A 13,115-nucleotide genomic window follows, 5' to 3' on the forward strand; every position below is an offset into this window, starting at 1 on the left:
AGAAACTTTGATGCATTTTAGAATTTTGTTTCTGAACAGACAGCAAATCTTTGTGATTCTCGTGGTTATTCATGTTTGAAACTGTCGTTCAGAAAAAGAAAGTAAAGTTTAGATTTCTGGAGCTCACACAGTGAAAATGGCTTCATCAGCTGAATATGACTATAATTGTCCCGTGTGCTGTGAAATCTTCAAGGCTCCTGTTCTTTTATCATGTAGTCACAGTGTCTGTAAAGAGTGTCTTCAACAGTTCTGGAGAGCTAAGGAAACTCAGGAGTGTCCTGTCTGCAGGAGAAGATCCTCAAAGGAAAATCCTCCATTAAATCTGGCATTACAAAACTTGTGTGAGTCGTTCCTGAAGGAGAGAAATGAGAGCCGTTCTTCAGGATCTGAGGAGATCTGCAGTTTACACAGTGAGAAACTCAAACTCTTCTGTCTGGAGGACAAACAGCCTGCGTGTGTCATGTGCTTTACTTCACAAAAACACATCAATCACACAGTCAGACCCATCAGTGAAGTTGTTCCATCATATAAGGTAGGTATTTCTCTCTACCATTCTACTCAACTTCATATGACATATACTCTACTGTGAAAAAGTATTTGCCCCCAAAACTGATTACTTCCAGTTTTTGTGTATGTCTCATACTAAATAAGATCTGTGGGATTTCAACCAACTCTTCTTTCAGCTCATGCTTTCCAGCATGAACTGCTTGTTAAAGGTGCCACAGCATCTAAACTGAGTTCAATTCAGAACTTTGACTAGACCACTCCAAAACTCTAATTGTTCTAACTTACTCAAAGACCCATCCCACCCTGGACAATTCATATCTATTGTATCACAGGCAAATAGATTTACGAACAGTTTCAACTCCAGAGCCACACAAGAACTAAATACTGTTAAGCAGGAAGCTCTCAATTGCACTTTGAGTGGACAATTGCACTTTGTGGAAGTGGACTACCATTTTCTTTAATATTTGGTGTAGTGTGTTACTGGTTTAAGACCTTTAACCAATTTAATGCTATTGAAAAAGTTTTTTATAAGTGTATATTGTTGTCACATTCATCAGCTGGTGTGCAAGATGGCCACCAGAGAGCACTCCTCCCAGATCATTGCCTCTTTGTCTTGGACTTCATTTCCCATTTCCCTTTGCTCAGACTATCATGCCTCATTACTTCCAGCTGTGTATCATTAGCCAGTTTAGCTCACTCTATACAATATAGACTATACTACACTATAGTATAGAATATTAAATGTTCACTCAGCCTTTGTTCTTGAGGTTTTGTATTTGTTACACTGCTTGCTGAGCTTTTTTTTGTTAGTGCCTGTGTTATGGATTACTTTGTGCTTTCTGCTTTATTGCCTTATTTGGATTGCTTTTCACCTATTGTCTGTTTATTGGATAATTATTCTGGATCATTCCAATAAACCTTTGCTTGGATCTCGTAAACAAGTTTGGGAGACAGTTGTCTGACAATTGTATTTATTCAGGTTGCTTTTATTTTATATTTAGTTTTAATTTTTGCACACACCCATATTCTTTTCCAGCACTGTATAATCACTGTAATCTGTTTTTATTATTATTTTTTTAATATTAGGAGGAGCTCAATAAGGCACTGGAGTCCTTACAGGAGAAACTTCAACACAATGAAAACATTAAAGAAGAGTTTGAGGAAACCGTTCAACACATCAAGGTGAGAAAACAGAATCAAGAGTCATTTTCAGTAGAGCTGTAATTTGCACTATTATGATTTGTTATATTTAATATAAGGGATTCCAATTTATTATTTTTGTGTATGACGAGCAGCAATCTGCTTCTGGATCTGTCATATGTTAGGTGTCTGAGTTTCTCTTGGATCTGAATGAAGTGATGTGTTGATCGAGATGATTGAGTGAATGTGATTTGATTTCAGTCTCAAGCTGAGCACACAGAGCGTCAGATTAAACAGCAGTTTGAGAAGCTTCATCAGTTTCTCAGAGATGAAGAAGAAGCTACAATCACTGCACTGAGAAAGGAAGAGGAGCAGAAGAAGCAGATGATGAAGGAGAAGCTGGAGGAGATGAACAGACACATCTCAGCTCTTTCACACACAATCAAAGACACAGAGGAGAAGATGAAAGCCAATGATGTCTGCTTTCTAAAGGTCTGATTTCAGATCATCCATTGATTTATTGATTGATGATTGATTGAGTTATTGATGATAAATGGTGTGTTTGTTCTGCAGGAGTTTCCAGTCGCGATGAAAAGGTGAGTGATCTGCTGGTGTCTCTACTCTCTCTGCTTCTGATCCAAAGCCACTGCAGTTCTGATCCTGAATGTTCTTCCAGAGTCCAGATCTCATCACAGCCGGATCCACAGACGCCTTCTGGAGCTTTGATTCATGTGCCACGTTACTTGGGCAACCTGCCCTTCAGAGTCTGGAAGAAGATGCAGGACAATGTCCAAAACGGTGAGTCTGGAGAAGATCTGTGCTGTTACACACACACACACTGGAAATGAACATGAGGGAATATTTACAGATTTCAGCATTGTGTGAATAACCAGATGAGCAACTCCACCAAAATGAGCCGTAAACAAGAGAAGAACAATTTTGGTCCACATGATATTTACAGCTAGAGTGATACAGCAGATCTCAGTTCAGTTTGATTGATTGGCAAATCTAAAATATTTACTGTAACAACAATGACAATGATTAGAGGAAAATGTTTGATCTTTTTGATCATTAGGATGAGTGCCAAAATTCATAATAATCTGTGTGGGGTTCACTCTTGATCATTATATGAACAGTCGGGGCAGTTTTTTTCAGGACGATAGGGTGACGCACCACCAAGTATGGAAGGGTGGGATTTTTTTCTATCACATTCAACCAGTGTTATGCTAGCTTTCGTCATCATACGTAAACGTAACTTGGGCAGCAATTGGTGGGAACAAACATACATCTGTTAATGATCTTTAAGCTAAAGTCAGCATTAGTCTGTATGGCCTGAATAAAGAAAACCAGTTTCTTACCAGCAAAGTTTTGATGGATGATGATTGTAATGGAGGTAAAGACGATTACAATGACATACAGGAGTCGTACGTTATTAGACATGCGCAAGTCCGTTATTAATTTAATTCAATTTCCAATTCAAGTTTTTGTATAGCGCTTTTCACGATGCAAATCATTGCAAGCAGCTTTACAGAAAATTAAAGCTTCTACATTATATTTAGTAATAGCTTATCAGTGGTGACTATCTCAAGTTGATGGCATAATGGCAGAAATAATGGCAGAAATGTACGTTACAAATCAAATAGTTAGTTAATGTCATGTAATCAAAAAGACCTTAGCGTGATGGATTGTAGTGTGATAGAAGACTAGTTAAGTACACATGAGCTAAACCATTTAGGGCCTTAAAAGTGAGTAGTAATAATTTAACTGATACGGAAATTAATAGGTAGCCAGTGCAGAGAATGTCAAATTGGGGTAATACCATATTTTCTTGACCTGGTAAGGACTCTAGCAGCTGCATTTTGTTTATTGAAGATGCAGGGCAACCACCTAGCAGTGCATTACAATAGTCCAGTCTAGAGGTCATGAATTGCGTCACAAACAGTTAACATGTTCCGTAACTTGGCAATGTTTCTAAGATGGAAGAATGCTGTTTTTGAAACATGGGAAATATGATTTTCAAAAGACACGTTGCTGTCTAATATAACACCCACATTTTTGACTGTAGAGGAAGTAACAGTACATCTGTCTAGATGCAAATTGTAATCTACGAGATTCTGTGTACTGTTTTTTTTGGTCCAATAAGTAATATCTCGGTCTTACCTGAATTATTGGTCATCCAGTCTTTTACATTTTTAACACGCTCTGTTAGCTTAGATCATTTAGAAGTTTCATCTGGTCTTGTTGAAATATATAGTTGAGTATCATCAGCATAGCAATGGAAACTAATCCCGTATTTTCTAATAATATTACCAAGTGGCAACATGTATATTGAAAATAGCAGAGGACCTAGGACAGATCCTTGTGGCACGCCATACTTTACTGGATTTAATTGAGATTATTTAAATTATTTTTTAGATTATTTCCCCATTTAAATAGACAAAGTGATAACGATTGGAAAGGTAGGATCTAAACCATCTTAAAGCCTTCCCTTGAATACCTGTATAGTTTTGTAATCGGTCTAAGAGTATGTCATGATCTATAGTGTTGAACGCAGCACTAAGGTCAAGTAAAACTAGCAATGAGATGCAGCCTTGTTCTAACACAAGAAGCAAGTCATTTGTCATTTTAACAAGTGCAGTTTCTGTGCTATGATGGGGCTTGAAACCTAACTGAAATTCTTCATAGATATTTTTTGCACACCAAATTCATAATGTTTTTATTTGCTTTTTTTTTATTTGTGTTTTGCTAAATGCCATTTTATTCATTAAAATGCATTATATCAATATAAGGAATATGGTCACATAATAGTAATTACAATTCAAGTCTAATTTCAGGTAAAACCTGAAAACCAGAGAAAGAAACCTTCAATATTTTTAGACCTATCTTTTATTAAATGGTAATGTGGCACAAATTTGCTGGTAATAATGCTGTAAATGAGTCCCACCTGTCGCGACATTCCCTACTGTGCCTTCTCTTAAAAAATAACATTTTAAACAACGTACAATCTACATATAGTTCCCAACAAACGTATTGTTTAGTGTAAAACATGTTGAAGATTAGCGAACAAGTTGTTGATTCGGTAAATGACAAGCTATTTAATCACAAACCGGGGCATCCTGCGCATGCATTAATTTTGAGGGGGCCTTGTCATGCTTGTCATGTGACACACAGCAGCCATGATAGTGCTGTATAACTGATATAGGATTATTGGTTTTATTTTTTTTTATTTAAAATATTCTCAAACCATATCATGAAATATCTATTCTCAAATGTGTAAGAAAATGCATTTTGCACCTTTATAAATCATGTTAGTTGATCTATAACGAGCGATGGGCAAAGTAGCCTAATTTCTAGTGTTGTCTATTAACTATACGCATAAAACCCGTCTTTTTACTTAAGTACCAGATATGGGTGTCATGTCATAAAATATTTTTTAATACAACTGACTTTGTATTTAACGTAAATTTAATAAAAACATTGTTACTAATTATAACACTTTCAATGTACAAAGAGATGGCAAAGGACATTATCATTGACTTCAGCCTAGCCAGAGTTCAAGCACTCTCAAAATCTCCCTTTATAATCACTAAAGCTGTTTACACTATGAAATGAATCTCTTACTTACATTGTACGCTGTAAGAAATTATAGTCTGCCTCGACCAAACTTCCACTCCAATTAAACTATTCTCCTTTATCTACAAAGAGCTTAATTATCATAGAGATAATTCTTTCTGATCTCAATAATATGTAAATAGTATCTCCTGAATGTTACTTCGTCAATCGTCACCTATAGCATGGGAACGGCAGTAGGCCATCAAGAACCATCTGCTGACCAAAAGGGTACTTGAATATAATTGCTAGGGATTCTAGATAATCCTATCACCTTAACATTTGGTTGTTTCCACCTGAAAGACTACCAAAGATGTGGGAACGGAAGGCTATCACTTTCATTGTTATCCGCAATTTACATTTAAGACGAAACTTCATTTACATGTCTAGCGGGAAGATGAACGTAATAGAGTATAAAATGTTTGAGCTTAGGATGCTCGAGGTTCATTCTGACTCCGTTTAATCCAAGGTACTACATGTACTTTGTCACTGCTATGCTGCAATCGAGATCTTCATCGTACTCATAATTTTTCTTACAACGCACATCTGCACTTTGTTGTTTCTGATGAGAGAAAGAGAGCAGAATTCAGGCAGCGAGTGCATACACTGAACAAAGCCCCAACGTTTCAGCGATAACTCATCTGTCACGCGTTGGTGATACAAACTGCAGAAGCACAAAGGAGATCAACAAAGTATTTTAATTAGATAAATCCAGGAGAACAGGCACAGAAGGCCACATCCGACATCCGGAAGGCCGCAGCGGAGTTGGAGTGACTGAGGACGAAGGTGGAGCCGGAGGGAAAGAGGAGCCTGACAGTGCCAGAGGGACGGAGTGACGATGCGAAGCCAGATGACAGGAGTCCTGAGGCGGTGGATGGTCGACAACTGACCAAGGTGGAGCCGGAGGGACGAGAGAGCCCGGTGGAGCCAGTGGGATGACGGGGCACAGTGGAGACGAGGGAGATCGGAGCCAATGGGTCGAAGGACCGAGGTGGAGTCCAGGACTTGGAGGCGGAGACAGGGGATCTTCACGACTTGGCACCACTGGAGAATGGAAGTCACGAGGCAGATCAGAACGCTCAGATTGTGCTGACTGAGGGTGAGCTGAGGGACTGACAGGCACCAACGAAGATAGGGCTGAGGAACTGGCTAGTTTTAGAGGAGGCGGGAGAGGAAGGCTGGGTGGAAGCTTAGGAGACTTAGGAGAGCTGGACGGAACCAGCGAAGACTCAGGAGACATGGGCAGTAATGGAGATTCATGGGAACTGGGTCCAACCTCTCCAAACCAGTCAATCAAATCCTCCTCACAAATGCCCAAAAGTTCCTCAATAGCTCCCAGATGCCATTTGCAACTCGCCCTCAGTGTCGGGAGTGTTGGTGGGGCTTCCCTCTAAGCCCTCAATCTCCACGAGGACTCCCACGGCGATACATGGTGTTGTCGGCTCACGCACCTGGTCAGACGTGTCTTGAGGCTCTGGCTCCGGGGCGATAATCTGCTCTGTTACTCTGTTTTGCGATGGCTTGTTAATCGCAGCGTGCTCCGGCACTCTGTCGGCGGTGGGCTCTGACATCCGTTCCACACAGCGGGATGAAGGCTGTCTGATCTCTGGGGCGGGAGTGGGGCTGGAGATCTCTTCCTCTGTGGGGTAGATGGTGAATGGAGATCCGTTATTCTCCACAGATGTGTAAAGTATTGGAGTAAATGTAATCAGTTAATGTACTTGAGTATCTTTTCGGATACTTTGTAGTTGTACGGAGTATCAAAGATATTAGCAACTTTTACTCAATACTTCACTACATTTTTGAATGAGTATCTGTTCTCTGTACTCCACTACATTTGAAATGAGTGTTGTAGTCACACATTATATTTTGCATGGACCTAGTTTTTTTTCTGCAGCAGTTTATTTCTGCTACAAAACACGTTATATTGCCAATTACTGGTCACTGAAAGTACTGCATCTTGTGCGTTTTGCCCTTACTCGTCCAAACTTTTCAACAAGGCTACTTTGTGAATGCGAGTTCCTTACCAAGTATTTGAGAATCACAGGTGTTTTATATATTTTATATATTTAATTTTACTTAACATGATTTTATCTGTCCATTATACTGAAGAGACCTTTTTGAAAGATTTTTTTTGTTGTTGCAATTGAGGTGTTCAGTTTAATTTTGGTTTTAGAAAATAAACATGATTGCTTTCCTCACAAATCAACTATTTCTTGTTTTTGTTTCATGCTCTCTGTGCCTTGCCCTGGACTTTTGTCACTTCCTGTCTCCCGTGGTGTTTGTAGTCAGTTTCTTCATTGGTTCCCCTTGATTAGTCTCCCCAGGTGTGTCTTATCTTGTTAAGCTTGTTGGCCCCCTGTGTGTGTGTGTGTGTATGTATATGTATATATATATATATATATATAGCCCTAGTTTTTCCACCGTTCCTTGTGAGTTGTCTGTTTTCCAGTCATTCTGTTATTTGTTCCCTTTGGTTTTTGCCTTATTGTTTGTTCTAGTTCTTCCATTAAATCCCTGCAGATAGATCCTTGCCTCTGCCTGTTTTCCCCAGCTTCTCCACAACGTTACAGTATTTGACTGGCATGTCTCTTTGACTAGTGCATCTTTGAGGCTATATTTAGTATAAGTAAAATACTTAAGTACTGTTAAAATCAGATACTTGAGACTTTTACTCAAGTTGTTTTGGAATTGGTGACTTGTAACTTGTAGTGGAGTAATTTTCACTGTAAGGTATCTGTACTTTTACTCAAGTATGGTTTTTAGGTACTCTTTACACCACTGACTCTCTATCACCCACTCCACGACAACATCTCGCTGAGGCTTGAGATGTAAAACACGCAAAGCGAGCGGTCTGGATAGTGCGTTTGGCACGCCAACTCCAAAAAATCCCTGGTGTGAGACTCCAGGGAGTGGTCCCTCTGCTCCAAGCACAGCAGGGCAACATTAGGATTGTCCATGGTTACAGAGGAGTGGGAAAAAAGGAAACAAAAACTGTATTGGTCCGTTCTTCTGTCACGCGTTGGTGAAACAAACTACACAAGCACGAAGGAGATCAACAAAAAGTCTTTTAATTAGATAAATCCAGGAGAACAGGCACAGAAACCAGCTTAACATTGACGAAAACTGACGAAGACTAAGTTAGAACTGAGGGCTTATAAACATGAACCAAACAAAGGGAACTAATGGGATAATTAACAAGACACCAGGTGAACAGAATGACAAATTAAAGCGACTGGGGAAGACTAGGTCACAGGGGAAACACAGAGATGGGAAACTACAGACATGTAACATCATTTGAACGCCTCTGATTGGCCATTGCATTCATGAGCTCAACAGAATCATGTGTGTGATTGGTTATAATGCATAGCACTGCAAATACACGCCTGTCTCTTGCTCCACCAGGCAAAGCGCAAACACAGATTTGAATTTAGCAGCTGGTGATGTGCCGCACTGAACGTTCTAAACACACAGTGTGATTGTATCAAATATAAAAAGTCTTTTGGAAGCTGCATTCAAAATCCACTTGGCTCAAACATCTGAGGTGTCACGTTCCCCCTCCATTTGAATGGGCATGACACCTCTGATCACAAAAGATGTTTATTCAGCATAGCAAAGCCTCTCCTCGATTAACATCCATTAAATAAAAAACAGCCTTTGGTCTCCTTCCCTGGGTACCGCAAAAGTCACAGCGTTATGGCGTTTTCCAGACGAGGTCGGAAAAGGCAACATCTGAGTTTGAATGTCTCACTTCCAATCGCAGGGAGTTCCAGTCAATCACACGTCACATTAACATATTGACCATATGATGTTGCCATGACATACAGTCAGGGCCCGCTGCTGGCCAAATGAGTGCCCTAAGCAGAATTGTATTGTTGTGCCCTCTATCTCAAATATTATTATGAATGTAAAAAATAAAACAAAAACACCTACTATAGGGTTCAAACTAGAACTTTATATAATAAAGTAAATAATAAAATATAAAAGTAAAGAAATGAATAAATTGTAATTAAATTGTATTCTTTACAAATTACAATTATAGCTCTAGACAGTTACCTATGGCTATGATTTTATTAATACAGTTGTCTGATTGATTTTATAATCTCAAGCATTCAGAAACCACACAAAAGAAACTTAAGCAGTTTTACTACGATAAAACCATGGTTACTTTTTGTAAGGGTTGTGCTGTCCACATGTTTTTGTTGAAGAAATTATAGAGGCATTTCTGTTGCAAAAAGGTGGCCAAAAATTAAAGATTAAGTTGATATTTGAATTAGCCCAAATGTTTGGTCAGTATTAAAGGACTTGATCATCCTGTAACAGCAGCAATTACCAGACCTTTGGCTCCCTTTGCAGGCATTTGTAATAGGCTAATATGTAATGTACATAAATTAATGTATTACATTATTGGGGGAAGTCGTGGCCTAATGGTTAGAGAGTCTAACTCGTAACCCAAAGGTTGTGGGTTCGAGTCTCGTACTGGCAGGGATTGTAGGTGGGGGGAGTGAATTGTACAGCTCTCTGTCCCACCTTCAATACCACGACTGAGGTGCCCTTGAGCAAGGCACCAAACCCCCAACTGCTCCCCGGGCGCCACAGCATAAATGGCTGCCTACTGCTCCGGGTGTGTGTTCACTGCTGTGTGTGTGCACTTTGGATGGGTAAATGCAGAGCACTAATTCCAAGTACGGATCACCATACTTGGCCACATGTCACATCACGTTATGTATTTTAACAGTGTGAAACTATGTAATAATTAATTAACCAATCATTATTGCCTCATTGTTTAGTCATTTTAAAGGCTGTTGTTGGCTTAGGTCTCTTTTTATAACTACAAAAATATTATCTTAATACTTCTTTGTAAAACTATTAGTTGAAGTTACAAAACCATGGTTAATTTGTGGTTTACCATCCATGGCTACAAGAACCATGATTTTTGGTTTTATTCGTAGTAAAACCATGGCTAATTTTCATAAGGGAACATGGAAACCCAGAGAGAATATTACATGCGTTGTTGGTGGTTAAATTATTACTGACATTAAAACACGTTATTAAAGGGTTAGTTCACCCAAAAATGAAAATTAGGCTGCGTTTTACTCACCCCCCCCCGATGCATCCTAGGTGTATATGACTTTCTTCTTTCAGACGAATCCATAAAAACAAGTGTCTCACATGGCTCCGGGGGGTGAACAAAGGCCTCCTGTAGTGAATCGATGCGTTTTTGTAAGAAAAATATCCATATTCAAAACGTAATAATCACTTGAATCTAGCTTGCGCTCACTGTTGTAAAACGGAAGCAGTTCCGGGGGAATTACTTATGAGGTCAGCTTTGCGCATGCGCCGCTCAGAAGTGACGCACGCGGAGAGATCAAAACAAAACAACGGTCGCTAATTAGAAGTACAAAATGAGAATTTGGATTTCGATATAAGCCACGAGGAGACTTGTTTTCCTTTGCTAAAGTAAGGAAACTTTGCTTCTTTTCATCCTGTGCTCCACACTATGCTAGTTTGAAGCAGTGACGTCAAATGACACGTCTCGCTAAGGTCAGGGTTGATCGATCTGCCCCGAGTTCCCCACTTTTCTCACTTTCAATAAGATATTAATATCTATATTAAATCCTTGTCTAACTCCTGTAATAAAAAGGCAACTAAAACGTTGAATGTATGCTCACTTTTTGGTGTTTTTGAATAATTTTTATTTAATAATAATAATTTGTTTTGTAGGAAAGATTGTTTATTGTTATGTGATCTGCTTTTTTTTCATTCATTTTTAATGCATTTTTTAATCTCTCTCTATTGAATTTTAATTGCATCGATTGACCATCCTTAAACCCCTGGCTCTTTTCCTTGGCGTATGTTTTTTTTCACTTTTGTATTTCCTAAGCAAGTGTTTAATATAAAAAAACCTGCCCCAAGTTGACCGGTCGGATGTCCGACTTCAAGTGGTGTTTCAGACGTCATTTACAAGTAGGAGGTGGGAAAAAAATCTGAATTTCGAGTTGTCTGGAATGCAGCATTAACATTAGCCGTTACGGCTTGCCTTCCAGTGGCTTTGTTTCTAGTGTTCCTGAATACCTTGATTAGCTTGTTCAGGTGTGTTTGATTAGGGTTGGAGCCAAACTCTGCAGGAAAGTGGACCTCAAGGGCAAGAGTTGAGAACCCCTGATATAGAAAATGCTCTAAACCAGTGCTTCCCAAACCTGTCCTGGAGGACCCCCTGCCCTGCACATTTTGTATGTCTCCCTAATCAGACACACCCAATTTAGTTCTTGCAGTCTCTACTAACGAGCTGATGAGTGGAATCAGCTGTGTTAGATACGGGAGACATACAAAAGGTGCAGGGCATGGGGGCCTCCAGGACAGGTCTGGGAAGCACTGCTCTAAACAAATGTGACTTTTTTTTTTTTCCTCAGTTTTTGCTGTTGCACTGTATACATAAACTGTGAATTATGAAAATAAAAAAAATTATAATTTATCTCGAAAAAATCTTGTAGAAAACTGATCAAAATCAAAGTTTTCTACAAGATTTTGTCTAGATAAATTATATTTTTTAATTTAATTTAATAATTGATTAATTCAAACTTAATATTGAATTTAGTAAAACAATCGTCTTTATTTAAAATGTTTCAAGTCTTAATATTTTTCCTTTTGTTATACTGGGATGTTTTTCCTGGGAAATGTTCCACCAGCCGCCACTGAACATCAGAATAAAAGCAGCTGTTGATTGTGTCTCATCAGCTCCTGTGATTCTGGATCCAAACACTGCATTTTCACATCTCGTCCTGTCTGATGATCTGACCAGTGTGAGATACAGCGAGAAGAATCAAGTGCTTCCTGATAATCCAGAGAGATTTGACTCTTATCCTTGTGTTCTGGGCTCAGAGGGTTTTAACTCAGGAACACACTGCTGGGACGTGGAGGTTAAAAAGATTCAATGCTGGTGTCTTGGAGTAACTACAGCATCAAACCAAAGGAAAAGATATGTTTTCTTTAACACTGATGTCTGGAGTGTACAGTACGGATGGCCTGAACGGTTTGGTTTTCCTGTTAAACAGACTCTTGAGCGTGTGAGAGTGTATCTGGACTATGACAGAGGAAGGGTGTCATTCTCTGATCCTGTAGCTAACACACATCTACACACATTCACAACCACCTTCACTCACACAGTCTTTCCATTTTTCTGTACGGTTTACTCTCTGAGGATCTTACCGTTCAATAGTCAGTAAACGTTGCACCTGTGGGTCTGAATCAACCTGCTTTCATCTTTTACTGTCATCATGTTTCCAATATTTAATCCATATCACAATTTCAATATTTGTTCAACATGAGACTAAATGAATAGTTATTTTCATTAATTGATCATTAGTTCACTGATGTGAATGGATGTTAAACTCAAATGTATTAACATTATTAGGGGTTCAAGCACGTAGTTTGCATTTTTGGCCGTAGCTCGTACACCGTTTGTTGTAGACTCAAAAATTGTACACTTTTGGAATCCTTGGGTCAAAACTTGGAGTCCGACAGATTTGCTCTACAAAGTCAGTTTTTTCCACAAAATTGAGTTATGTCCAAAACCTACTTTTGCGAATTAGTCCTAGGTTTTTTGCCCAATCAGAACCAAACCACTGCAGAAATATTCTCTGGACAGTGAATATCAATAATTATAAAAAAAAGTTGAAAGTTCGATTCACCAGGAATGCCAAAACGTTCAATGCTAATTTGAGCTAATTGCTACATTTTCACACATGTGTACGAGCTCAATCTTTGGTCAAATAAAAAAAATTGCAGAGCTCTGCCACTTGTTGGCGCTATAAGATGGAAAAAACATAAAAACGGCTATAACTACGCAACCATTGGTC

At 39.0% G+C, this 13,115-nt stretch overlaps 1 protein-coding gene across 1 annotated transcript; it reads left to right on the plus strand.

Moving 5' to 3' along the window:
* The first annotated feature begins 136 nt into the window (after positions 1-136).
* Positions 137-12,563, plus strand: LOC107570298 (tripartite motif-containing protein 35-like). Its single transcript, XM_016256515.1, has 6 exons — positions 137-532; positions 1,594-1,689; positions 1,909-2,139; positions 2,221-2,243; positions 2,324-2,445; positions 11,995-12,563. Exons 1-6 carry the CDS (start codon positions 137-139, stop codon positions 12,480-12,482), a joined length of 1,356 nt encoding a protein of 451 aa, XP_016112001.1. The 3' UTR covers positions 12,483-12,563.
* The last annotated feature ends 552 nt before the right edge of the window (positions 12,564-13,115 follow it).

Source organism: Sinocyclocheilus grahami, unplaced genomic scaffold (assembly GCF_001515645.1).
Source record: "Sinocyclocheilus grahami isolate Dianchi unplaced genomic scaffold, SAMN03320097.WGS_v1.1 scaffold1437.1, whole genome shotgun sequence".
In the NCBI taxonomy this organism is placed as follows: Eukaryota; Metazoa; Chordata; class Actinopteri; order Cypriniformes; family Cyprinidae; genus Sinocyclocheilus; species Sinocyclocheilus grahami.

Excerpts from the sequence above, each read along its gene's own strand:
- LOC107570298 (XM_016256515.1), top strand. The coding sequence starts at position 137 with ATGGCTTCATCAGCTGAATATGACTATAATTGTCCCGTGTGCTGTGAA. Across the intron at positions 1,690-1,908 it reads AAACCGTTCAACACATCAAG|TCTCAAGCTGAGCACACAGA; the intron begins GTGAGAAAACAG and ends ATTTGATTTCAG. Across the intron at positions 2,244-2,323 it reads TTTCCAGTCGCGATGAAAAG|AGTCCAGATCTCATCACAGC; the intron begins GTGAGTGATCTG and ends ATGTTCTTCCAG.